The sequence below is a fragment of the Lissotriton helveticus genome, chromosome 6 (genome assembly GCF_964261635.1).
Source record: "Lissotriton helveticus chromosome 6, aLisHel1.1, whole genome shotgun sequence".
NCBI classification, from domain to species: domain Eukaryota; kingdom Metazoa; phylum Chordata; class Amphibia; order Caudata; family Salamandridae; genus Lissotriton; species Lissotriton helveticus.
The window spans coordinates 1,918,162,148-1,918,188,302 of NC_136067.1; the positions used below are offsets into that span (position 1 = coordinate 1,918,162,148).

Below are 26,155 nucleotides of genomic sequence, written 5' to 3' on the forward strand. Positions count from 1 at the left end.
ATGACCTCTTGTAGGGACGTCATTTTGAATTTTTGAGTTTTGACGTATTTGTTTAGGAACCGTAGGTCCAGGATGGGTCTTAGACTTTCGTCCACTTTTGGCACTAGGAAGTAGTTTGAGTACACTCCCTTGTTCCGTTCTTTGAAAGGGACTCGTTCGATGGCCGCTTTGAGGAGGAGTTCTTTGGCTTCCTCTTGAAGTAGTTGCAGCTCTCTTCCAGAGTGCTGTCTTTTCTTTGGTTTTCTGTTTGGTGGCCTATTTTCCAACTCTATGCAGTATCCGAACTGCATAATATTGAGTATCCACTTGTCTGTTGTTATTTTTCTCCACTCCTGGAGAAAAAATCTCAATCTTCCTCCTACCGGCGTTACATGTTCCTTTGTGTCTTGTCCGTGTAGCCCTCTCCTCTTTGTTTTTCCGTGCTCCTCCCCCAGAGGGTATGGGTGGTGGAGCACCTTCTCCCGGGTGAAGTCACTTAGAGGGTGGTTGTACACCGCCTCTCCTTCTCTGGCCCCGTCCATTTCCTCTTGACCGAAAGGACTGGCCCCTGCTTTGGTAGTTCCAGCCTTGCCTCTGTCTGCCCTGGTGGCCTTGGTTGTCACTCTGTTGCCCCTGGTGGAAACTCTGGTGAGAATTTCCTCGCTGACTTCCACCTCTGCCGTTCGGCCTCCGTGTAGGAGTGCCTCTTCTCATCCCCCTGAACTGCAGGGCCCCCATGGACCTTGCTGTCTCGTTGTCCTTCTTCAATTGTGCGAGCTTCTCATCAACTGGGGCTCCGAACAGTGATTCCCCGTTGAAGGGTGTGTTCAGGATGTTGTTCTGGACCTCAGCCTTGAAGCCTGACATCCTGAGCCAGGCTTGCCTTCTCTCAGTGATGCCTATAGCCATCAGTCTGCTGGATGTTTCTGCCCCATCCAAGGCTGTCTTCAGGCACGAATTGGCGATGCTCTTCCCCTCTTCCACAAGGTGTGATGCCCTCTCACGGTATTGTTCCGGGAGGTGCTTGAGCAACTGTCCCATCTCATCCCAGTGCTGGTATTGATGCCTATTCAGGAGGGCGTTGGAGTTCGCCATCCGCCAGTGTGCTGCGGCGTTCCTCTCAATTTTCCTGCCAGTTAGATCCATCCTCCTGCTTTCTTTGTCAGGTGGGGGTCCAGACGTTGTTGGGACGTTTGCCCTTTTCCTGGCCGTTGCAGCGATTATAGAATCTGCTGTGACGGATCCCTTGATGAAAGCCGGGTCTTGGGAGGAGAATTTGTATTTTTTCTCCGTCCTCGGCGTTACTGATCTGCACGTAGCCGGATCCTTGAAGGCTTCCTTCCCCTGGTCTGTGATACTCTTGAGCATGGGCAGGAACTGACTTCTTGTCTGTATGGGGAGCAATGTCTCGAGCAGGAAGTCTGCTTCTGGTTCTCCTCCTCCATCTTAACTCCATAAGCTGCTGCCGCCTTTCTGACCACCTCATTGTATGCCCCAATGTCATCCGGTGGTGAAGGCCTCGAGGGGTATGTTTCTACCGCCTCCTCTGGGTTTTCGGCCTCGATGTCCTGCCATTCCTGGTCTTGGGCCGTCGAGGAACGTGAGCCGTAGCCGTTGACTGCTGCTCCCCGTAATCCCCTTCTGTGTAGTAGAGGTCTTCCTCCTCTTCGTGCTCCGAAGGTTCCGGAGTTTTCGGCGGCTCTTCGACGTCGAACTCCTCGAGCTCCTGTACCACAGCGACGCTCGATGTCGGCTTCAAGGGGATCTTGTAACTTCTCATTTTTTCATCGAAATCCTTCTTTCTCTGAAGGATGTTCTCCATTTCGGCCTCGAGCCTCTTTCTCTTTCTCTGCATCTCTGCGGCCTGTTCCTCGTCGAGCGGTTCGGCGGCGCCGTCGACGTCGAAGCTTTCTTCGGCTCCTTTTCTTTCGACGTCGAAGGCCCTTTTTCGGGGGCCTGCTTCGATGACCTTTGCTTTTCGCTGGTCTTCGGCCTCCGGGAGTCCTTCTCGGAGGATACGCTGGGCTCTTTTTCAGAGGATGCAGCTTCGGTCGTCGATTTGTTCGGCGCCGGTGTTCCTTTCGAGGCTCTGGGCTCAGACTTTCGAGAGTCTGCCTCTGGTTTTCGAGGCCCTGTGGGAGTTTTCGGGGTCGTAGACTCTCCTACCTTATCAGGCGTTTTCTTATCGGTCTCAGCGACCGTGAAGTCATCTGGGCCTTCGGCGATGTTGTCCTCGTCTGTGGAGAGGCCAAGTTCGTAAAGCGTCGGGGCTTGGCCCTTGCCCTGCATTGTGTGGTGAGCCGTCCTCTGTCTTTCTCGAACTCGGAGTGTCTTCGGCTTGAAGACGGAGCAGGCATTGCAGTCTCTGCTCTCGTGGTCGATAGGCAGGCAGAGGTTGCAGACTGGGTGCTGGTCTTTCTGTGCGAACTTGTGGTGGCAGTTCTTGCAGAATTTAAAGGGCGTCTTGTACATCCCTGCGCTCAGGGGGCCCCCTGTGTGCGCATTCCTCCAAGGACGTCGAAGATTTCGAAATTCTCTCCTTTCTTCGTCGTCTCTTCTCTAAAGGTCCTCTTCTCCCGATCTTCTCAGGTCTTCTCTGTTGAAGATTTGCTATATTTTCTCCTTTCCTCCTCCAAAACTTCTGGAGCTTCACGCGACGATCCAGACCCAACGGCGGAAAAAAGAATCTGAAGATGGCGCCCAAGGGTGGTAGCTTCCGCCGGAAGCACGCCGACGTCACCGAAGGTACACCAAATGGTGGGACGTCGACGCCCACCTGGGCTACGACCAAAAAAAACAAAAAAAAAACACTACGAATCCGGACCCAACCACCAGATTGCGGAATATGCACAGCATAGTGAATCCAGAAAGATTCACGCTGCAAAATGTTATGAATCGATTCACAGAAATGGTCAGCCCTCAAACATTCTCAAATCCCTGAACCTCAGGACTATAAACAGCAGCTGCCTGGGCTTTGGCTTTCTAAATCTTTAAAACAGCAGAAATAGCTCTTTCAACTCAATGCAATGTATTTCATATTTCCTAGCTGCTTACACCGGTTCACATTAGCACTCACTAATAGCAAGCTAGTTTATTTCAGACACCCTATCTAAAACAATGCAATGAGAAGATACTTATCTTTAAGAGACGTGTGTGGATTAATTACTAAGAGTTTAGTCTTGGTAGCATGCATAGCAAATATCCAACTATAAAAACTAATGAATAATGAATAGGTTTTGCAGATTCAAAGGCGAGCGGGAGACCAGGAAGGTGTCATCAGCAAATACGAGTTAGCATATTTTACTACTGCCTAAAGTAGTTGCATCATTAATGCTGTCAGCCAGGAAGGAAAGAGTAGTGAAGGGGCACTGATATGTCTGCAAATATCAATGTTGAACACTCTTGTGGAAAATTAAAGTTCTCCTTGTTTCACCAATAATGCTCCTCCCTACCTTACTCTACAACAATTATGTTCATGGGAACATAATATAATGTATATGAGGCCATCACATGTCTCCCAGTACATTAAAAAGAAGTTGACACAATGACTTTCATATAATAATTTTAAAAAGTGGCTATGAAGGATGGTTACAACCAATGGTAACAATCACCCTGATCTCAAACAATGTTTACATTAGGCACCACAGCAATTTGCATCTTGATGGGCATAGCATTCTTAAAGACATAGTGGTAAAGGTATGCTTATTTGTGTCAATATTTTAACTGTAACATTATGTAGATTGAGATACCTAAAATGCTACACTTAAGATCTCTGAAAATGGGCGAAAGGCAACTAGTATGTAAGGCTCTTGCCTTCCCTCCCTATGCTTAAAAAACATCAGTCTGCTTATTCGTTAAACATTGTTTTACAACTGCTAAGTATACAGCATTATCCTCTAGATTGCTTTCTCCATGAGGTGACCATTTATTCGTTTTAGTATATATTTATATATCTTGCACCAGCCACACTGGGACGCACCGAGACGTATAACCAATTTACAAAGCAGCAATTCTAAGTATTTTGTTTCCTACTTAGTGCCAGTCACTTAGCCTGTCAATATATAGTTGGCCAGTTACATGCTGTAGGGACAGTTTCATAGGCGAATAAGGTGTGCATTTTGAACACTGTGCTCATGTTCCTGGGCCTTGTTTATCATGCCTCAGCCACTAGTGCCAGGTGTCCAATAAAACTTTAAAGGGGGGGAGGGGTGCGCACAGACCAGATGGCATTATTCACAGTAGCACATCAAATTCTAGGTACAAAATAAAACAGTAGTGGTGCTGTGCCTTATGTGACCCACATGTAAACTCCTTAGATTTAAATGCTCTAGAAATATTAGCATTCCACTGGGAGAAACTGAAGAATATGCACTATTACAGCAGACAATCAAGGGCTGCTTGCATTTTCTACAAGGCTCAAAATCCAACTAATGCATGCTATACATAGCTACTTTTACAGATTAACGTCTTGGAATATTTTTGATGAAATCAGTATGCAGCTTCATCATATGAAGCACTTCAGATGACCAACCGGATGCATTTCATCCTAAAATGAAACTTTTAGGTATGAGACAAACCACCCAATGGCTTGACTTATGCACCCTCAGCCACAAGTACAATCAATTAATCCTAAAATGATTTGTTCGATCCATGTAACAACATAACTTCAACCACCAAAGTACGCAATCTCCTAATGGGATCAAAGAGCAGTGACTGCTACTGAATTTGAATTTCACTAAATCATGTAACCTAAGTGAAAACAATAACAAATGCCACATTACTAATCAAAACACTTGTAAGACAATTGTAAGGCATAGGAACATGTTTTCAAACATTCCACATCACTAAAAATTGCAAGTCAAATCTGACAATATACAAAAGGTACAGAGAAACTCTGTGTGACAGGGTCTTTGGAGGAACTTGGCCTTCTTACCTATGTGCAACCCCTTCTACCTGAATGCATGACTAGCAGGCAGGTCTCCTTGCCTTCCTTAGGTCAGTTAAGTAGTCAAGAAACTAGAATATATGTTCCACAGTTATCAAGCTTCCAAAACTGATGCAAGAACCACTTCCCCACCTCTTCTTTATATATTGATAGATGGTGCTTGTATGGACATTTGATGCAAACCATTTATTGAAGGGTCAATAGAAAATCAACACTGGAGGGACAATGAAGCTAAATACTTACGCTGATATTTGAAAAATAACAGAGGATGAGGAATTTACAAAGGGCACTGTCCTCAAGTATCAACAGGGCAGGAATGGAAATTACAATCTGCCCTGCCAAATACTCTCAATAATCTCTGTAGTTCTGACGTGGCAGACCAAACTGCTCTGAAAGCAACCCCCCTTGGCAGTCAGCCCACCAGGAAAATGCCTGTCTCGCCAATCTGGCTGTGATCATATTTCTGGGAATCCAGATACAAAGCTTTGAAATTTGTGTTATAGAAATTGACAAACGAATCCATTGAGAACACCATCAACTATGTTCACAGGATCTCTGGTTTAAAGCATCTGCCTTTTCAGGAGATTCTCGGAGTACGTTATCAACAAGGACAAGTTTGCAACCAAGTGTTCGCTTCCACATTTGTGTCTCCAAGAGATCATAGTACAAGACGAACAAGTTACTTACCTTCGGTAACGATATATCTGTAAGAAACATAGGTTAGTTATAGATTCCTTACCTTAGAATTACCCCAAGGCGTCAGACTGGATCCGCAAAGTTTTTCGTCGGTAGTATCCCTGAGCCGTCGGAAGATGGCGTCAGTCGACTCCGCGTCTGTCGTCGTGGTTGCCGGGATGACATCGGTGTAGCAACAAAGACACCGCCCTCGCGTGCCGACTTCAGTTCTGTAAGCTTTCCACACCAGAAGTGCAGAGCCATGCAAGACACTGACCACGGGTGCACAAAACTAGGGCCCTGAAAGGATGTCCTTAACCCTAGAAGTCAGTTCGCAGAACGGGGAGGATGGGTGGGGCGTTAAGGAATCTATAACTAACCTATGTTTCTTACAGATATATTTTTACCGAAGGTAAGTAACATGCTCATCTGAAAAAAAAGATATAGATTCCTTACCTTAGAATAGATATCCCAGCAATACCAACCCCGGAGGTGGGTCTGCGAACTAAGTTCACACTAGAAAGTCCTGGAGAACAGAACGGCAAAAGAAGCTGTCCAGGCAGTAGTGTTTCATAAACGTGTGCAGCGATGCCCACGTGGCTGTCTGACAGATGTCATTTAGGGGGACTCCTCGACCCAAAGCAGTAGCAGCTGCCGTCACCCTGGTGGAATGGGCACGCAGCCCCACTGGAGGCTCCTTCTTAGCCAAAGAGTAGCAGGCTTTGATGCACAGAACGACCCACCTGGAGATGGTCCATTTGTGCAAGGCCCGACCTTTCTTAGCACCCACGCTGGTCGTCCACCCGGAATTGTTTGGTGAGATCCAAGTAGAAAAAAGTGCACGTTTTGGATCCAGACGGTGGAGCCTCTCTTTCCCTTTCAAAGGATTCGGAGGCAGAAAGAAGGTAGGCAAAGTGATGGTTTGACCAATGTGGAAAGAAGTAACCACCTTGGGAAGAAAGGAAGGTCTAGTTCTAAGGACGACATTGTCCGGGTGGACAGCCAGAAAGGGAGGTATGGAAGACTGAGCTTGCAGCTCACTCACCCTGCGTGCAGAGGTGATGGCCACCAGAAAAGCAGTTTTCAAAGTGAGAAGTCTGAGAGGACAGTTATGCAGTGGCTCAAAGGGACCGCACATAAGATATGTCAGAACTAAGTTCAAGTCCCAGGGCATTACGAATGGAAAAGGAGAACAAGCATTGAAAATGCAATAGGTCTCGCAATAGAAGAGTTTGACATTTTTCGTTTTGCAAATGGATGAGTGGCGTTGCGTGGCTGAGTGGCGTTGCGTGGCTGAGTGGCGTTGCGTGGCTGAGTGGCGTTGCGTGGCTGAGTGGCGTTGCGTGGCTGAGTGGCGTTGCGTGGCTGAGTGGCGTTGCGTGGCTGAGTGGCGTTGCGTGGCTGAGTGGCGTTGCGTGGCTGAGTGGCGTTGCGTGGCTGAGTGGCGTTGCGTGGCTGAGTGGCGTTGCGTGGCTGAGTGGCGTTGCGTGGCTGAGTGGCGTTGCGTGGCTGAGTGGCGTTGCGTGGCTGAGTGGCGTTGCGTGGCTGAGTGGCGTTGCGTGGCTGAGTGGCGTTGCGTGGCTGAGTGGCGTTGCGTGGCTGAGTGGCGTTGCGTGGCTGAGTGGCGTTGCGTGGCTGAGTGGCGTTGCGTGGCTGAGTGGCGTTGCGTGGCTGAGTGGCGTTGCGTGGCTGAGTGGCGTTGCGTGGCTGAGTGGCGTTGCGTGGCTGAGTGGCGTTGCGTGGCTGAGTGGCGTTGCGTGGCTGAGTGGCGTTGCGTGGCTGAGTGGCGTTGCGTGGCTGAGTGGCGTTGCGTGGCTGAGTGGCGTTGCGTGGCTGAGTGGCGTTGCGTGGCTGAGTGGCGTTGCGTGGCTGAGTGGCGTTGCGTGGCTGAGTGGCGTTGCGTGGGTGAGTGGCGTTGCGTGGGTGAGTGGCGTTGCGTGGGTGAGTGGCGTTGCGTGGGTGAGTGGCGTTGCGTGGGTGAGTGGCGTTGCGTGGGTGAGTGGCGTTGCGTGGGTGAGTGGCGTTGCGTGGGTGAGTGGCGTTGCGTGGGTGAGTGGCGTTGCGTGGGTGAGTGGCGTTGCGTGGGTGAGTGGCGTTGCGTGGGTGAGTGGCGTTGCGTGGGTGAGTGGCGTTGCGTGGGTGAGTGGCGTTGCGTGGGTGAGTGGCGTTGCGTGGGTGAGTGGCGTTGCGTGGGTGAGTGGCGTTGCGTGGGTGAGTGGCGTTGCGTGGGTGAGTGGCGTTGCGTGGGTGAGTGGCGTTGCGTGGGTGAGTGGCGTTGCGTGGGTGAGTGGCGTTGCGTGGGTGAGTGGCGTTGCGTGGGTGAGTGGCGTTGCGTGGGTGAGTGGCGTTGCGTGGGTGAGTGGCGTTGCGTGGCAATGTTTTTAGAGTACAGGGGTTTTCTTGAAGGCTTCATATTTGAAACAATTTCTTTCAATAAATGTCCATCAAAATAAAATTCTAATGCTAAAAAATAAATAACTTTTTTAATTTTGAATGATCTTTCTCGTATGTTTACATGACAAGTGTTCCCCGATTTACGCGCAACATCTTTGTATGGCTCAGCTCTTGTTATGGTTCTTTTAACAAGCCAGACCCCATGCTGATACAATAAAAGCGGAAGATATATAAAACAAAGGTCCTTTGCCACAGAGTACCCTATTTAACCGCCTCAGCAAAAATTAGACCAAGGAAGATCGCATTAATATGGTCCGCTACTGTAACACTGAGCGCATGTGTTTATACACATCAGTTTGTTTTATATTACACATGACGATTCATAGAAAAATATAAAAAATAAATGCCTTATACTATCAATGGTTTTATATATTTTAATGATAAGCAGCTCTAATCGACATTAAGATATAGGTAAACAACATCACTTGTGCTTGCAAAAGCTACATATAATATACAACTGTTTGTAATACACGCCCGATGTGTATACTAGCAAATGAAGGTAACCTAAAATTCAAGTGTGATTTTAATGTAGACAGCAGACTAAACAGAGGCCATACAAAGTGTTTGAAGTACGCACTCGCTTTGCATGTAAGTAGAAGGAGATGGCAGAAAAACAAATAGTGTGAATTGAATGGCGCCAGCAAACTAAAGAGAGACTAGACAGCTTGTTTGTGACGGGCGCTTGCTTCGCATGTAAGTCGAGGGAGATAACAGTGGAAGGAAAGATATAATGTAACAGAACACACAAAAGAGAGGACAAATAAAAAGTGTTTATAATGCGCACGCGGTTTGCACCTAAGAAAACGAAGATATCAGCAAAATAAATAGTGTGAACTGAATATTTCACCCCCGTGATCGATGTGCTAGCGGGGGCTTGTGGTGGAGAGTGGGGAGAGAAGCTGAAGTTTCAGTAAGCGGGGTTGGGTTCAAATTTGGATGAGTGAGGGACGTGGGGAGGATCGCATGGCTCGGGAGGAGGCTAAAGGGGGATGGGTGCAGGGGGATTGTGTCCCGGGCTGCGTGGTTCAATGGAAGTGAAGGAATGCGGGGGGGGGGTGGTAATCGGCGGGGCGCAGGAAGAACTGGGGGGGTGCTCGCATGAGTTGGGTAGTCGCATGCAAAAGCCTTTCATCCTTCTGAGTCCGTTTCGGTTGGGGTACAGTTAAAAGAAAAACAAGTCGGATGGGGTGGGGGGTGGGGGAGAAGGAGAGTGAGCAGCTTGAGGCGCTATTGATGAGTTGTAAATGGTGGCGCCGTCGATAAGAAAGACTGTACTCGTGGCTGTGCCAAGTGGGCAAAAACTCATCAGACTGAACCTTCCACTTGTGCGGTACGAACAAAGCAAGAGGCAAACTGTTGGCAGACCGAGGGCCATCGACAAGAAGGTGCATCCCTGCCGTGTAAAGTAGCTGTAAAAAACACGCAGCATATGTCGGCCGGAGCTAAAAAGAAAAGAAAGGTCTAATATTGCAATGCTGGTCAGCGCATTTAGCGTCACGAAGCCTCGAGTAATGTGATAAAACTTATGTTGCACATAAATCAACATGATGTAAATACAAACAAGTGAAAGCGGGATGTAATTAGGGGGGAGGAGAAGTCTGGGCAGGCAGGATGACTCAGGGGAGGGGGCTGAGCGGGGCAGAGCGGCATGTGGGTGTGAAGAAGCCGGGCCTTTGAAGTGAAGCTAAGCTTCACTTCAAAGGTGTCGGAGGAATGCGGGCGGCTGTGCACGCGCTTTTAAGCTCAATGCACATGCGCATTGAGCTTAAAAGTCACGGGCACTGCAAGGAATCGCCACGATTCCTTGCTTCTTAGTTAAAGCTTGTATAAGCCGCAATAGGCTCGCAAGCTCGATGCGCATGCGCATCGACAGGCGAGACCTAAAAAAGATGAGTAATGCCCTTAAGAAATACATTTACAACAGGGGACTTGAAAAGAGAAGGCTGACATGGGAGCCTGAGGAAGGCTGAAATGGTCGAGAGGTAGCCCTTAAGAGTGCCCAGAGCCCCTGCTGGGCCAAAGAAAGGAGGAACAAGAAAACCTCTGAAAGAGGGGCAGAAAAGCGATCCACAGCCTTTGCTGTGCACCATGCCACAACTTTATTCCATCTGCAGGCGTATACCGTCTTAGTGGAAGGACGCCTGGCTGCCAAGATAACATCACAGACTTCGGGAGGAAGGTGAAAGGCTGTCAACTGTTGCTGCTTAATCTCCACGCAAGGAGGTGGAGGCTGGACAGGTTTGGGAGGAGGACCGCCCCTGGCTGCTGCAACAGAAGATCCTCCCGAAGAGGCAGTCGAATCGGAGGATCGATGGCCATGTTGAGCAGCTCGGGATATCGAACTATTTGTGCCCAATCCGGAGCCACAAGAATGACTTGGGCCCGGTCGCGCTTGATCTTCAGCACTCTGGGCAGAAATGGTATAGGCGGAAAGGTGTATAGAAGACTGCAACTACACTCGCGACGAAAAGCGTCGCCTAGCGAGTGCTGCCTTGGAAATTCCAACGCGCAGAATTGCTGACATTGCACGTTCTCTTTGGTGGCGAATAGATCTAACCAAGGCTCTCCCCACGGCTGAAATAGACCATGCACCACCTCGGAGTGAAGATGCCATTCATGATCCATCATGCACCTGCGGCTGAGTTCGTCCACCCTGGCATTCAGTGAACCTGCCAGGTGTTGAACCAACAGGGATATGCCCTGATGTTCCAGCAATGTCTAGAGGCGGAGGGCCTCTTGACATAGGGTCCACGACCCCACCCCGCCTTGTTTGTTGCAGTACCACATGGCGGTGGTGTTGTCCGTGAACACCAGCGCTACTCTTCCACTGACAAGAGGGAAGGAATGCTTTGAGTGCAAGACGGATAGCCCGAAGCTCCAGAAGGTTGACGTGGCGCTCAAACTCAGAAGAGATACGTCTGTCACCACTGTGTGTGCTGGTTGGGGAAGGGAGAGGGATCTGCCGTTGATCCAATCCTGGTTCGTGAGCCACCACTGCAATTGAGGTGCAGTGCCCTCAGATCTGGACGCAATCGGACAGATTCCCCATACGCTGCGCCCACTGGAACTTCAGGTCCCACTGCAGAGCCTGCATATGTCACCTGGCATGACCGACCAGCAGGATGGTCATCCTGACCGAAACCCGGGATAGGGGCTGCAAGATCGGAATCATAGCCCGAATATCCCGGACTCGCTGTTCTGGAGGATAAACACGAAACTGCGTCGTGTCCAGAACCGCTCTGATGAAGAGGAGCTTCTGAGAGGGGGACAGGTGTGACTACGACACGATGATGGAGAACCCCAGCAAATGAAGGAGCTAGGCCGTAGTCTGGAGGTGGGAGCCACAGCCTGGGGCGAGCCCGCCTTCAACCGCCAGTCGTCGAGATAGGGAAAGACTGGAACCCCTGATCTGCGCAGATGAGCTGCGACCACCGCCTTCACTTTCGTGAACACCCGAGGGGTGTTGTTAAGGCCAAACGGGAGCACGATAAACTGAAAGTGCTCGTGGCCTACCGTGAACCACAGGTAACGCCGGTGGGCCGGCAGGACGGGGATGTGAAAGTAAGCATCCTGCAAGTCCAACGCTACCATCCAGTCTCCAGGGTCGAGAGCAGACAAGACCTGAGCGAGCTTAAACATCTTGAACTTCTACTTCCGGAGGAAGCAGTTGACATTCCTGAGATCCAAGGCAGGCCGTTGGACTTCTTGGGTATCAGAAAGTAGTGGGAGTAGTAACCACGACCTACTTCTGGGGCAGGAACGCGCTCGATGGCTCTCTTGGCCAAGAGTGCCAAAACGTTCTGTTGGAGATGGACCAGGTGATCCGCCGACATGCGATGGTACTGAGGTGGCATGGAGGGTGGGGCAGTCTTGAAGCAGAGGGAGTAGCCCCCTCGGACTATTTGCGAAATCCACCTATCTGACGTGATGGTGCACCAGTGGGGGAGGTGATAGTGGATTCTGCTGCCCACTGGCGTTTGAGGGCCCAGAAAGGTGGGACTAGGAGGGTTTGGAGGCTGCTGCAGCGGGGGCTGTGGTGGACTGGCCCGCCCGCTGGCCCCCAGAACCACGCCGGTGGTTCCCACGTCCCTGACCACGGTGGGGCTGAACAGCTTGTGCCAGCCTGTGGCTCGGGGCGGGACGTAGTGGGGCACCCCTTCCGTAGCCACGAAAGGCAGATTGTGCAGGGCAGGTGCTGAAGAGGCCCAAGGACCTGGCCATAGCCCGAGGGTTGAACCACCAAGCTCTCAGGGGTGGGGGTGTTGGAAAAGAAAAGTGGGGTCGCCCGGGGCTGGGCAGTGGCGTTGGGCACTCATCCTGTCCACAGGAGCCCCAGTGTTGGGCCTGGACCCGGTGCCCAAAAGGATGTCCATGAGGGCTTCATTAAACGGCAGCATGGGCTCCGAAGAGCTCACTGCCGGTTGACAGACCTCTGTCAGGAGGTTAGTCCTGGCTGCCACCGTCAGTATCTCAAGGTGGAGAGCCTCATCCGCCCTCCGCAACACCACTGCGCATGATGCTCCCTCCTCCGTAGCCATGGTAGGAGGAGCAACATGCCTAGGTCTGTGGAGGTGTCCAGACCACAGGCATCCCCCAGTTCCTCTCTCCAGTCCCAATCGTACTCCAACTGGTCTGTTAGAGCGTTACTAGAACCCTCCCAGTCTTCTTCACCATCCTCTGGCTGCCAATCTGGCTGAAAATGACCAAGTTGGAACACAGGGATAAAAGTACCCATTGGCGCCGGATCCGTCCAACTCTGTGTCCACATCAGGGCGGAAGCCGGGGTCGATGCCTGCTGGGGGTCCAGCCGGCTGCGGACGTGGTGCCAGTGGAAGTATAACAAGGTCGACTGGCACTGATCGGGATCCAGGACAGGATCCAAGGGGGTTCTGCGGTGCTGAGGCCGAAGCTGCCGGCGTCGAAAGCCTAGGGCCCCCCAGCTGAGTCCGCGGGCCCCAAAGGCTCGCCGGCGGAGTCGGGCTGTCCAAAGATGGTGTGAGAAAGTGCCATCTTTCTTGCCTTGGTATGCCCCCACTTTTTTCTGAACTGCTGATGTACTTTGACTGAGTGTGCCCTGGGTCCCTGCCAATCAGGTACCCAGGGCCTGTGTTCCTTCCCTACAAAGAAAAGCTATGCTGAAACAAAATGCCCAATTGGCATCTCTGGCCACCTGTCAGCCCCTAGTAAATGGTACCCTAGGTACCCAGGGCATGGTGACCAGAGAAGACCCCTGAGGGCTGCAGCACGTATTGTGCCACCCTCAGGGGCCCTGTGCCCTGGCACCCACACACTGCCTTTGCAGGCTGAGTGCCTAAGTACAGAACTAAAGCAAGAGTCGACATGGCACACATCCTATGTGTGCCATGCCCACAGATCCCACTGCCCTGGCATACTTCAGTCACCCCTCTAGCTGGGTGCCCTATGCCAGAGGTGAGGGCCCAGGTGCATGAGCCCTGTGCCCCTACAGTACCCAGGGCCATTCCTGGGCACTGTAAGTGCAGTGTTGCCATGTAAGAGTATATGGTGCTGGGAGGTTGTCATTCACAAACTCCACAGCACCATTATGAATTCACTGAAGACTGACAAGTTTAGTACCAAACTTCTCAGCACATTAAACGCGCACTGATGCCAGTGTGGGATTTAATGTAAAAAACACGAGAGGGCATCTTAGAGATGCACTCCAAAAACCCGAACCTACAATCCACGTCTGGGCTGAGTGGCTGCAGAGGCTGCCACACAGCAGACATGTTGCTGGACCCCTGGGTGGAGAACCCCCCGCTCTCCTGGGTTTGCAACAAAGCACATCCTGGGTGAGGTGCTATGTGTCCTCCCCCAGGATGGACAGGGGGAAGCTTCAAAGGCATACCGCCTCTGAGAGCTTCTCCAGACCATTTGCTGTACCCAGCAACCAGCCCCCCACCAGTCCTACCCCCACTCTGGCGGGAAGACTGGCGGGAAAAACTAAATTAGGAAGGGGGGTGTGCCAACTCCACCCCTCAGGTGGAGAAGGCGAGGTGAAGCACGACCCCGGGCTCCGGCCATCTTGTAGATGTGGAGTCCTGCACAATCCCAGCTAGGCTCCTGCCCCCCTCCCACAGGAGAGGAGCAGGCTAGGGGTGTACTCACCCCAGGACAGGGACCCATTGGTCCCTGCACTTGCCCTACCAGTAACGCCCCTGAATTTAGTTTTTAGGGGCTCCCTGAACCTTCCTTAGATCCCGATATCAAAAGAAGAAAGAAGATCAAGAAGAAGAAGACCCGCCGTGCAGCTGCTAACAGGACAACAACAACTGACTTGGCCCCAGCCCTACCGGCCTGTTGATCCTGGAACCTGCTCCTGCCTAATCCCGGTGACCCCCGCGGACAGCAACCTTGGGACACCCAGAGGACCTGCCTGCCTTGACCCTCTCGAAGATTGGGACTCCCATCTGCAGAGGCTCTGCTGCAACACCCCACCTGGTGCTCACCAGGAAGCTCCGGACCAGACTAATCTGCACCAGCCGAGCCCGGGCCGGGCCAACCTGAACCAAGACCACGAGGACGTCCCCCCGGCGACTGGGACCTGAAGTCCAGTGCCCAAAGACCCTCCTCGACGAACCAGCCGACGCCTGCAGACTCAGAACCAGGGGCCACCCCAACCGCGACCAGCCGAGGGTAAGCTTTTCCAAACCCTAAAGACAACCCTGCACCCGGCGGCCCCCTGTGCCTCCCTTTGGGGTACCTACCTGTGCTCCAAGATCCCAACTTAGCTCTCGAAGTGCTGGTCGCCCCAGGAGAGTCACCGCCCCCGAGCCTGCAGCCTTTGTTCCTTTGTCAAGATCCTCTTTGGATAACATTGAGCACCCAATGGCTCAAAAGCACCCTGCACCCAGCCGCCCGAGTGCCGCTGGCTGTGACCCCTCTGTCCTAACTTACTTCGCCCCTTGCCCTGAGCAAGTGACCAGGAGCCCAGCTCCCAGAGCCGCGTGGCCTGCTAGCCAGCCGCCACCAACCGAAGGCCCCCTTTCCCTCATTGGATAACATTGGGCCTACCTACCTCTGCACCCGGCCGCCCCGTGTCGTTGGGACTGAACTAACTGTACTCACCTGCCCCAGGGGGACCCCCGAGTCTACACCCAGAACCCTAACTGCACCAACCGAGTACTGACCTGGAAACTGTTAATTCACTTACCTGCCATTGGATAACATTGACCCATTTTGACTTGAGTTTTGAAAACTGAAAATATTCCTATAAAATCAGCCAAAGTCCGAATCCGAAAATATTCACCTGTGATCAGGAAAGAAGCCAGTACTGAACCTTTCAGCCCAGTACTGAACCGCAAACGTAATCCCTAGCGGGTTTACTAGTAACCTGTATTTTTCCCCATAGGAACCCATTGTCTGCTTTTCTATGAAATTTCTTCCAAGTGTCTACTTTTGAAAACTGCAAATATTCTTTAAAAATTGTACGAAATACTGAAACGCAATTACCTACCTGTTTTGAGTTAAGCCCCCAGTGCTGGCCCTAGGAGACTAGTGCTGGGTTACAAAAGTAACGCGATCGTACTTTACCTGCAACCTGAATTTCCTCCCATTGAATAACATTGTCAGATTTACCTTGAAAAGTTTCTAAGTGTGAACTTTTAACACAGCTTTATATTCCTGAAAATTCTGCACAGTAACTTACTCGTTTTTGCTGATCTGGTTTCAGCTTAGACCCCAGGACTGAATCTTAGATCTAGTCCTGAGACTACCAAAGTAATCCGTAAGGTAATCAACTGTACTAATCTATGAAAACCCATTGAGTTCAATGCTCGAGTGTGGTTCAGAACTGTGTAGTTTACTGCTTATACTGTAACTATTGTGTGCACAACCTTTTTGCTTCCTTGCCAAGTAATTACATGAGAATACTCACCTCGAGAAAAGTATATTTTTATAACTGTTGGTTCTAAAAATAAAACAACTATATCTTTGGATATACAAACAATTGGCCTGGAGTTCAGTCCTTGAGGGTGTGAAACCTTTTGCTGACTGAGTGTGTACATCAAATGCTTTACACTGTTCTCTGGTACTGCCTTATTGCTCGACCAAGCTACCACTTTGGAGAGTAAGGTCAGTTCTGACTTTAACCTCTGTTATACCTCTGGGGTTGGTGGACTCTATACACACTGTACTTCCTTCTAGTCCAGTATATATAGAGCCACTTTCTCACAGATGGTGTGTATCGCTTCATGAAATGGACAAAGCTGGGCAGGGGTCGCTACCGGTCAGGCCGGAGTCGACCCTGAAGGCTCTGCACACGGAGCCGCAGGAGGGGCACCACCCGCAACCTTTGTCACATCGGCTGACGGGAACTCTAAGAGAGACAATGTTTCTTCGACGACTTCTTGTGCTTCGACTTACCTGACCCAAAGTGCAAAGATTTAGAAGAGTGATTATGACTCCGCAGTTGGTCCCTCAACCTCCCATGGGACCTCGAGCGATGCAGAGCCGACTGCCGGGCCTAGAGCAGCTTTCGGGACTGCTCCCGCAAAGACTTCGGGCCATGGTTCGGCAGTCGGAGCACGACTTGGGGTCATGGTCGGGCTCCAGGCAGTAGAGGCACACGCGGTGCAGATCCTTCACTGACATCAGTCGGTTACAGGCACCGCCTACCTTAAAGCCAGGCATCACTGATGTGAACCAGGTGTCGGTTGAGACTCAAAAATGAAGTTGAAAAAAATCGCAAAAAAGTCAGTCAAAAAGTGACTGGGGTACCGCTCTCTCCGGATCTGTGCTTGCTGGTGCAGAAAAAGAAAGAACTGATGTCAGCACAGGAGGGCGGCGTGTATGTAGCTAATGTGACGTCATCCCGGCGACCATGATGCTGGACGCGGAGTCAACAGACGCCCCCTTCCGACATGCAGGGGTACTGCTGACAAAAAAGTTTCCGATCCAGTCTGACGCCTGGGGGTAATTATAAGGTAAGGAATCTATAACTAACCGTTTCTTTCAGATTGTACCTCTCTGCCTCCCAAAAACACAATGCTCTTGTGCAGTATGTATGAGAACGGTTTTGTTTTATAAAGATCAGGAGGAATCCCAGACAATGGACTGAATAGGATCTCCTGCCACCAACCCATTCCGCTTATCTTTCCACATCCTGCAGTCAGAGGATATAAAAAGGTATTCATTCAGTTATGCTGCCCACCACTTAACTTGACCCTCGATTGAGGAGACCAGCTAATCCCAAAATTTGATGTTTGGAGTCTGCCATTTGAGGCAGCATTTCAGAAGTGACCTTTCTCTGACCATGGGAATGAGATCGATGCAAGAAGGAATGGACTTCACACTCATAAGCAGCAATAGCCGATATGCCTTGAATGGCTGGTTTGTTGCTCAAAGCACTAAAACCATCTACTCCATAGGGAGGAGAAAATCACCAAGACTGTTGGACATCACAAATTATGTTTCCAGGCAGCATAGATTAGAAAACATGAATCCCATTCATCTTGGTGTAGCCCAAAGCTTCCAAATAACAAAGGCAGTAGATTTTGTCAGCTGACTAAAGCAAGAACCTGAAAAATGTACGCGAGTGGAAAAGTTGAGAGAGACAGCGGCATGCAAAAGCCAGGCTTACCATCAATGGAAGATAGGAGTAATTTTAAAAACAAAATTATATTTAGATCATTTGCAAAAGACATGGATGTATTGCAGCATTTTCCTGCAACCCAGAAAAGATTAAGCAGATTATCACCACTTAAAGACAATGTTGGAATCACCAGCCTGACAAGGATCTATCACAAAACATGGAACACAAGAAAGGAACATCCTCTACTAAGGGAAAGGCATGTGTGTTGAAGGGAACAAGGCAACTATTTGGAATAAGTAACTTGGCGCACACTACTTTGAAAGTGTAGGCAAACCTGAAGGTGGACTGACCACACAGGCTAGAAAACCAGCTACAGGGATTATAAATTAATTACTGTACATTTTGTCCTTTGGTTACAGACTCTATACTTCAGTCAGGCTTTTCACTTTTTACATTGGCAAAGGGGACAGGAGTTGGCTGCGAGTGTAAACCAAAGTGTTGTCTGTAAACAGTGTGGAAAGGTCAGCTGGTGCTCAACAACAGGTGCATGAAATAACTACAAATACCACTCTCACCTCCCTAATCTCTAGCATAGGCCATTTAAAACCGGATTCAGTCTTTTGAAAGGGACCTGAAATGTCAGACGGCAATTAAATGCTCAACGCCCATTCCGGAGACGACTTCAATTAAGCAGCATTGGAAGGAAGAATGACTGAATTGGCACAGAGTCTTGAATAAATTGGCATCACAATGTTGAGATGAACCTGCCAATGTCACCTAGACAAACAACTGAATGAAAATTAGATTTGTGGGAAGTTCAAGAGTAGAACAACTGTCCACATAATAGACAATATATCAAATTCTATTATTGTCCTTTGTTGGGTCTGAAGACATTTCCTAGAAGCTTACAATAACACAATTCATTATAAACAAAGGCTTATTTACCACTGCATTCTTTCTTCAATAAAGTGAGTTTGGCCTGCCACAGCATGTTCAATACAGAAACAAAGTGTGCCCTTATAATGATGCTAGCTGGCTGGAGTTTAAGGACTGGTCTACCAGTAGTTAAAACAGTTTGAGTGGATTTTCGTGTTCCAAGGTGGAAGCAGAATGTACCACAGCTCACCTACAAAGTGTCCCAGCTGGTGGATAATTTGTCAGAAGAAACCGGCGCCTCAAACACCAACCATGTTAGCAAAGTGTTACTGGGTCCTTTAACTATTATTTTTATTCCAGTTCTGCTATAAGAACCAGTCTTCAGGAGCAGAATTAGCAGACTGCATGAAGAGAATGCAGCATTAGAGAAAAACAACTATGAATTAAATCAGATGGGGCAAGGTGTGCACTTTCTTTTGAAATAAGAACAATTAAACAGTTCACCTTGCCCTAAATTGAACAGAAGGTTGTAAGTGTTACAAAACATATCAAGAAGAACAGGACTGGCTGGAAGACAACTAACAAATGAGAAGGATGTAGTTAAGGTACAAATGTGCATGGTTAATCTGTGAAAGTATGGTAAAGCATACAGGCCCGTCTACAATTGTAAATAAAAGAGAAGCCAGGGGCAGACAGAGCATGGTGTCAGGATTACTGCTGCAGACACCACACATGTGTGTTTGGGGATGCTTGAACTGTGGGTCCACATCACCAACTATGGAGCATTTCTTAGGAAGAAACACATGGAAAACTACCGAGAACAGCAAATTACTGGGGCAAGTACCACAACTAATAGAAAAGGATGCAGAACTGGTGCAAGAAGCAGCACTAAAGCAGAAGGGAAAAACAGTAGCATGAAGGATTGACCTGGTGAGAGAGGATGTAGCAATCAGAGAGCTAAAGGTAATAGTCTCCTCCTTAACACAAAGCGTCAAGGATGATTAGGAAGGCACTAACTAAAGTGGAGAAGTTGAGGATGGAACTGGGTTTTTTGAAGATGGATTTACAGGAGAACAGTGACCAAAGACAGATCAATCTACACACAGCTTTGTTGTTCCAGCACAAGCAGCAGTTGCTGAAATGTCTAAAATACAAATCTCAAAAATAAGGATCTCCCGTCAGTAACCCCCCACACCAGTTGTCTGGAAAACATGAAACCATTTCAACTACAATCATTTTTACCAGAAGTCTTGAAAATATGCAGACTAGAAACAGAAAGCCTTTAGATACAAATGAAGTGTGCTTAATTTAATAAACACAAAAGTGCCCCTTTGGTATTACCCTCCTCATCCTCTGTGACTTTTCAAATGGGTGTGGATGAAAGGCATGAGGTGCAATGAAGACTACACAACATGTATTATTCGGCAGCCCTAACATTGGATAGGCATGACTTTGAACTTCTGGGCAAACTTTAGGACACTGCACGTATTCTATTACAAATTAAGGAGTGTGTACAAGTCCTGCAAAAACTTCCTAAATCATGCAAGGAAAAGGGGAGAAGGTACTTGCAAACTACTGGAGAAAGTCAGTCAACGTCATAAGAAACAAGGGATTTCATATTTTTTTATTAAGATCCCTACGTTTCTAAATCACTTTACCGGACTAAGAATACTGTAGGTCCAAGCCATTCTAGCAGCAGCATGAACTCAATGTAGCATATACACCGTGCACATGGATGACACAGCAGATGACAGCAACATGCTTTCGAGGATCCTGCACTGTGCAACAAATATTTATTTAAAGATTGGGGACAACCAAGAAGGTCCAGCTATTTGAAGTACTCCCAGTGAGAGGGTACCATAGTATCAAAAGCCAATAGGATATGTGGCTGTCACTTGTGTTGGTGGCACTACAGCCAGAGTTACCACACAGTAATCTGGCAAGATTCATTAAGCAATCAATATCTTTCCAAGGTCCAAAAAATAAAAATAAATCTGAAAGCCTGATCCTAAAACTCTTGATTTTATACAGGACCAAAAACAAAAAGCACCATTATCAGTCTAAATCATGCTGAAGAAAAATAGAATATATGAAAGGATTTGGAAAATAGGCCACACTGTTCATAAAGGGTGAATTGCTGCCACTGGCTGAATCTTTAGTTTCCAGGAGCTCAGTGATAGCTGCTTTCTGAAAAGGATGGGCAGCTTATTTTGCTAGTGATCCCTCTCACAAACCAACAGAAGGTTACAGCTGACTTCAGTATCGTACACCAAAACAATATGTCTCTTTGATGATGTACTATCAAACTTGTAGGTGTCTACCCAAATCAGTACTAGCATTGATGACTCAACTCCTTCACGAATTTGGTGGCTTGCCAGCTCTGTTAACCTAGGCATACTCTGGCTCCATTTCCCCCATCTGCCCAATAATTTTGTGCTGCATATTTTGGATTCTAAAAGGTTTCGTGCAGATGTTTAACGAGGAAGAATCCCAAAGGGGCAGGGGGATTGTTACATGGAGATTTTCAAAAACAATTTCTGATTTAAACTCCCGTAGGGATTCCGGGGAAGCAAGATCTTACACCAAACCACTAGACAGTGGGGAGAGGATGTAGCCTGACTAACACTTCAAATACTCGAATAACTAGTTGCCCAGCTGTAAGATCCCTCATATGAAATCCAAACTCCTGGTGGCGTCATGGGACAATCTGCAGCTTATAAACAAATCTAATCAGCAAGATGTAGCTATCAAACAACTACATTTCTTCTCAATGAAGAGATTAATGCACTACTGGATGGCTATATGAAAGGTTGAATAATAAACAGCTCTAAAACCTGTAACCTGTAAAATTTTCCCACCTTCATTGCTGTGGCCCCTGACTACAGACTAAGCCTGGTTTCCGGAATAGCCAGGTTTGGTTGAACCCTCATGTAGCTCTGTCTCCAGAAGTAAAATGCAACTCAAAAAAGTAATGTGGTCTCACTGGAATCTTTCGCACTACAACATCAGCATATTCGTCAATGCTAAGTTATGTCACACAACTACAAGTCGACAGTCGAACACTGTATTGAGATCACTGATCCAATAGAGGACTCGGATCTCAATCTCAGGATTCTAACAGAAACCCCACTCCACAAAGAATCCTGACCTCTCATGGTTTTACCTATTCTGCTTGGTTGCTTCAGTTTATGTCTTGAGAAAACTGTGGATGGGGTCACTGTGATCTACACAAATTCTATTCAATGTCAGGATGTGGCTTCTGTCACTCTACCTACATTTCAACATCTCCCTGTTGAATTAAAATCTCTCACTATTAAACCTCCCTGAATTTCTAATCACACGACAGGTGATAATTGCCTTTTTGTCGAACGTAACCGTTCAACTTAACTCACCCAAAAATAATCAAATCTTCGTTGGTTATTTAACAAGGAAATACAATTACTTTAAATGATGGAACAAAATTCCTCTATGGTTAAAGTTGAGCACCATCAGGATCCCTATCAATTCAGAGACACTCTTTTAAATTGTTAAATCTGTGACTAACTTCTTGCCTTCTTAATACAACAGGTCCAGACCAGAAATTGTAAGAAATTTTTTTTTTGTTGATAACTTCAAAAGATATACATTGTCCTTCCATGTTTCTCCAGGTTCTTCTGACCCTAGGAAGGCCAGAAAATCCCCAATTGGTCTTTTTCAAAGAAATACTGTATACTGATCTTGCTTACATTATTTCTAATCTTCTACAAACCTTCTAACCACATAGCTGACCAGATACCATCCAAATTGGCAAATGTGATGCATTCTAACCTTATCCTTCACTGGTCCTGCAAAACTAACCTCACTCTAACTCAGAGTTTTCGGATTGCTAAAAATGAGCCAGGTACATAGATGCCAAGGTTTTAGATTGCTTATGGGTCACCCACACTTAATTATGGCATGGCACAGTCCACAGAATAGGTGGGACACCTGTTGCTAGTTGAGGAGGCAGAGAAACAGTAAATTAAACTGAGTCCCTATCTTAGCCAGCACCTCCCTGGCTGGCAACTAATCAAATCAAATTAATGGCATGATCGGATCATGATCAATCGACAGTCTGTCCAGGCTCTCTGTCACGAGGGACCTGAGTCAGACTACAGGATGGGAGAGGGTCCCCAGAGGGGATCTTAATAGGTCCTTCTTTTACAGCAGTTTAGACTGACCCAGGTTTAGGAATGTATTCAGACCCTTTGTTTTACAGCTGGACATCCACATCTGTTTGATGTTAAGGTTTGAGAAGGGGATGCTTTTAAAATTAATTAGGGGTGTGTGTAGTTTGTCTTCAAATCTCGGAAGTTTGTTTGACTTGTATGAGTTTCTGTGATAGCATAATAGTTCCAAATCATAATGTATTGAGATTCCTATACCTCCCGCTGTACACTAGCGCCATCTTGTGGAGTTTGAAAAATGAGCTCAGCTTTTATGCGCCCATCCCAGAAAAGCGCTAAACTGGAACTACACGATTTTACCGCACTTCAGGACACTGTTCTTTTGCGTGACAATCTCTGGCATTGTGGTAATGTGGGAAAATTATCTGAAATGCGTTATTCTAACATGAGATGCGTGACACTTGGCAGGGCTGCATGCATTTCCTCTCAAAGAAACCCTATGCAGGTCCAACCATAATACATTGTCCTCCTTTTTGTCAAACTCTTAGAAAGCTGTTTGAACAACCAACTGAAACAGTTCTTAAAAGGGAACTATCTCCTTGGCAATTTCCCTTCAGGCTTCAGAATGTATTGAAGTACTGAAACTGCTGTCCAGATAAATGTAAATGCTTTATACATTCCCGAAAATGGAGACTCATGTTTGTTGATATTTCTAGAATGGTTTGTGCTCTTCAATATTGTTGACCACGAGATTTTTACAAGAACTTCAAATGAATGCATTGATTTTCAAAGAGCTGGTTTTTTTTTCAATTTTAACCAATTAATCAAAATACATCACTCATCCTACATGGCTGCCCTTCTTCAAACTTAAACAGGGTTTTGGTTTTAGTCCCTACACTCCTAAGCCTTTATCTCACATCTTTAAAGACAGTAGCAGAGTTGAGCATCTTAATTCATCAATACGCTGATGATACCCTTCTTTAGCATAAGCGTTATCTCCTGCTAATATTACCCAATCAGCTTCAACAACTGACCATACACTACCCAGGATGATTACCCACTATCTCAATTTCAATACTTCTAAAAGTGAGTTTTTACTCCTCTTCTCAATCCTGTGCCGCTAATAGTGCTGAATCATTTTTTTCCTCTTGAGTAGCAGCTCAATCTCCACAAACGTATATGCTCTTGCCTGCAGGGCTAAATTACCAATTGAGACTTAGTGGGGATAAAACCTTTCCTCCCAGAATCTTGACCTCCATGATTTTGGTGGCAGCTTTGATCATATCACTCCGGTATTCAGCTCCAAGTAGGCCCCCTGTAGATGGCAGACCCACCTTTAAGCTTGCTTGTCTAGTGCACAAATGTCTACTTGCTAATCAATCACACTACTTGGCCAACAAGCTGAAGATCTGGTGGGCCAGGGAGTGGGTGTAAATAGGGCTGTTCAAGGTCTAATTTGTAGCTCAAGACGCTCTTCTCCTTGAAACCCCCATCTCCAGCAAGAAAAGCACCATGAAACACTCGTTCTGATAGCAGTCACCAATCTGGGACTTCATTCCAATTATTATCTTTACCTCTGCTTCAATTTCCACTTAAAAAAGAACTAAAACTATTATTACTGTCCATTCTCTTCATAAGTACTTGACCCAACCCCCTCTTCCCCTCACCTTTAAAATGTTACTGGCGCTTTTACAGTGATAGAGATGCTATTACTTTTGGAAGATAATTACATTTTGGCTTGTTCGGACCTCGGATCGAACAGAATTTATACCTCTATACTGATATTTAGAAATTTCTAAATGTGATTATCTATTTTGGTACACTACTATTATCTTTCACAGACCTTTGTTTTTGAGACTGCAGCCTTGGTCAGTGCCACGATTATTGCTTGGTTCATTTCTCTGCATTCGTTCATTCACTCGAAAGTGACCTGAGACTCTAGGATCTTTGAATGTGCTATATAAAAGAAGCATAAAAAAAAAAAATACAAGACCACCAAGAATGCTTCGCACTGGTAACTGACTTGATACCCATGACCAGTTTTGGAATAAACCGGTCAAGTTTTTAAAACTTCTCAAAAGGAAAGAAAAACAAAATGCCGCTATGTAGCTATGCAGAGATTCACGAAGCCAGAATTCTCTAATTGAACTGTGTCTGATTGTTTAGGAGAAGAGGAACATTTTCGCTTCAGCAGCCACCTTGGACACTACCTGGGTTTTGGTGGCTTACTTTCTGCAAATAGAGGGTACAATGAAAGTAGATCATATCATTACAAATGCAGAGTGATACCAAGGGTTATTTGGGATGCCATGTGTGAAGTCACAACTAATGCACCCTAGATGAGAGGTGTATTTTGACATAGATTAATGGTACACTGAGAATCTTGGGTGTTTTGAGAATTTACACTAAGCATAATATCTTTACAACACACGTTTTCAGGGAAGAGTTAACAACCACTTACCTTGTGCAGGTCGGGGTCATAGAAAAAGTTGGACCAGTTTGGATCGGTTTGCATGAAGCGAAACTCAAACAGCTCCCTTAGACACAGGACCAAGATGTTGTGGCATATCTACAATGGGGAGACAGAAAACAATTTCAAGTAAGAGTTGCAACTTTGACAGTGTAGATTAAAAACGTATTGTACAGTGCTGTGTCAGTTAATTCTTTGGAGCTACTGGGTTTCTCAGTATGCAGACTGTGGTCTACTAGTTTTGAGCATACTAAACATTTGTGACTACAAAGGGGTACTTCGTTATTGCACAGTCCACCACATCTGCAGAAAAGCAGACATGTATATCCCCCTTCATAGTGTTTGTGACCCTTATAGGAGTGACAAAATTTGATGTAAAGGTTACCCTTGTCCAAGTGATGATAACATTTTGTCCTAGTACACTTGTACAACCTCTCCTAGTGTATGTGCCTCCTGTCAGTCACGCCCGATTTCGCAGTCACGCCCGGTTTGCATTCACTATGTCAATGTGATGGTGTTATTAATATCTCCCTTTTCTATGCAAAATGTGTTCTATTGCCTCCCTGCCTCTCCCTCCTCCAGTGTATGAGCTAGGTCCTTTGTAGTGCTCCAATGTCCTGGTAATCTGAAATCTTCTCTCTATCCCCAGTGAACAATTCATTATGTTAAAGTGTTTATGTCTGTGCCTTAATTATTTTGATCTCTGGTTGAATTAATTATTGTGATGCAAACCCATTGTCCTAGTGTTGGCACAGTACCACCATCCCAGTGTGCGATCACCACAGCTAGTTAATCTTCACCAACTGATATTGACTCGTAAGAGCGCTTGATAAATTGTTCATGTCAAGTGCACTTATTTTGTATTGAGCTTGACGTGAATAGTTTGTCAAGTATACTGAAAAGGGAAGACCTTCTGGAGCTTTGTGCATGTACCAGAAGGATTTTCTTTTAAAAGAAAATATTGGGATGCAAGACATCCTCAACAATATATTTTCTCCCCAATCAGTGACACATACAGCTTGTGGAAGTCACACTGATTGGGAGCAAAACCAGTCTGGATC

The 26,155-nt window shown here is 47.3% G+C and overlaps 1 protein-coding gene across 2 annotated transcripts in view; it reads right to left on the bottom strand.

Moving 5' to 3' along the window:
• Positions 1-26,155, bottom strand: part of COQ8A (coenzyme Q8A) — a 366,784-nt gene that overhangs the window by 34,278 nt on the left and 306,351 nt on the right. For both annotated transcript variants that reach the window (XM_078649870.1, XM_078649871.1), the window contains exon 12: positions 25,086-25,193. In XM_078649870.1, the coding sequence (XP_078505996.1) occupies positions 25,086-25,193 (108 nt within the window). The remainder of the gene's footprint in view (positions 1-25,085; positions 25,194-26,155) is intronic.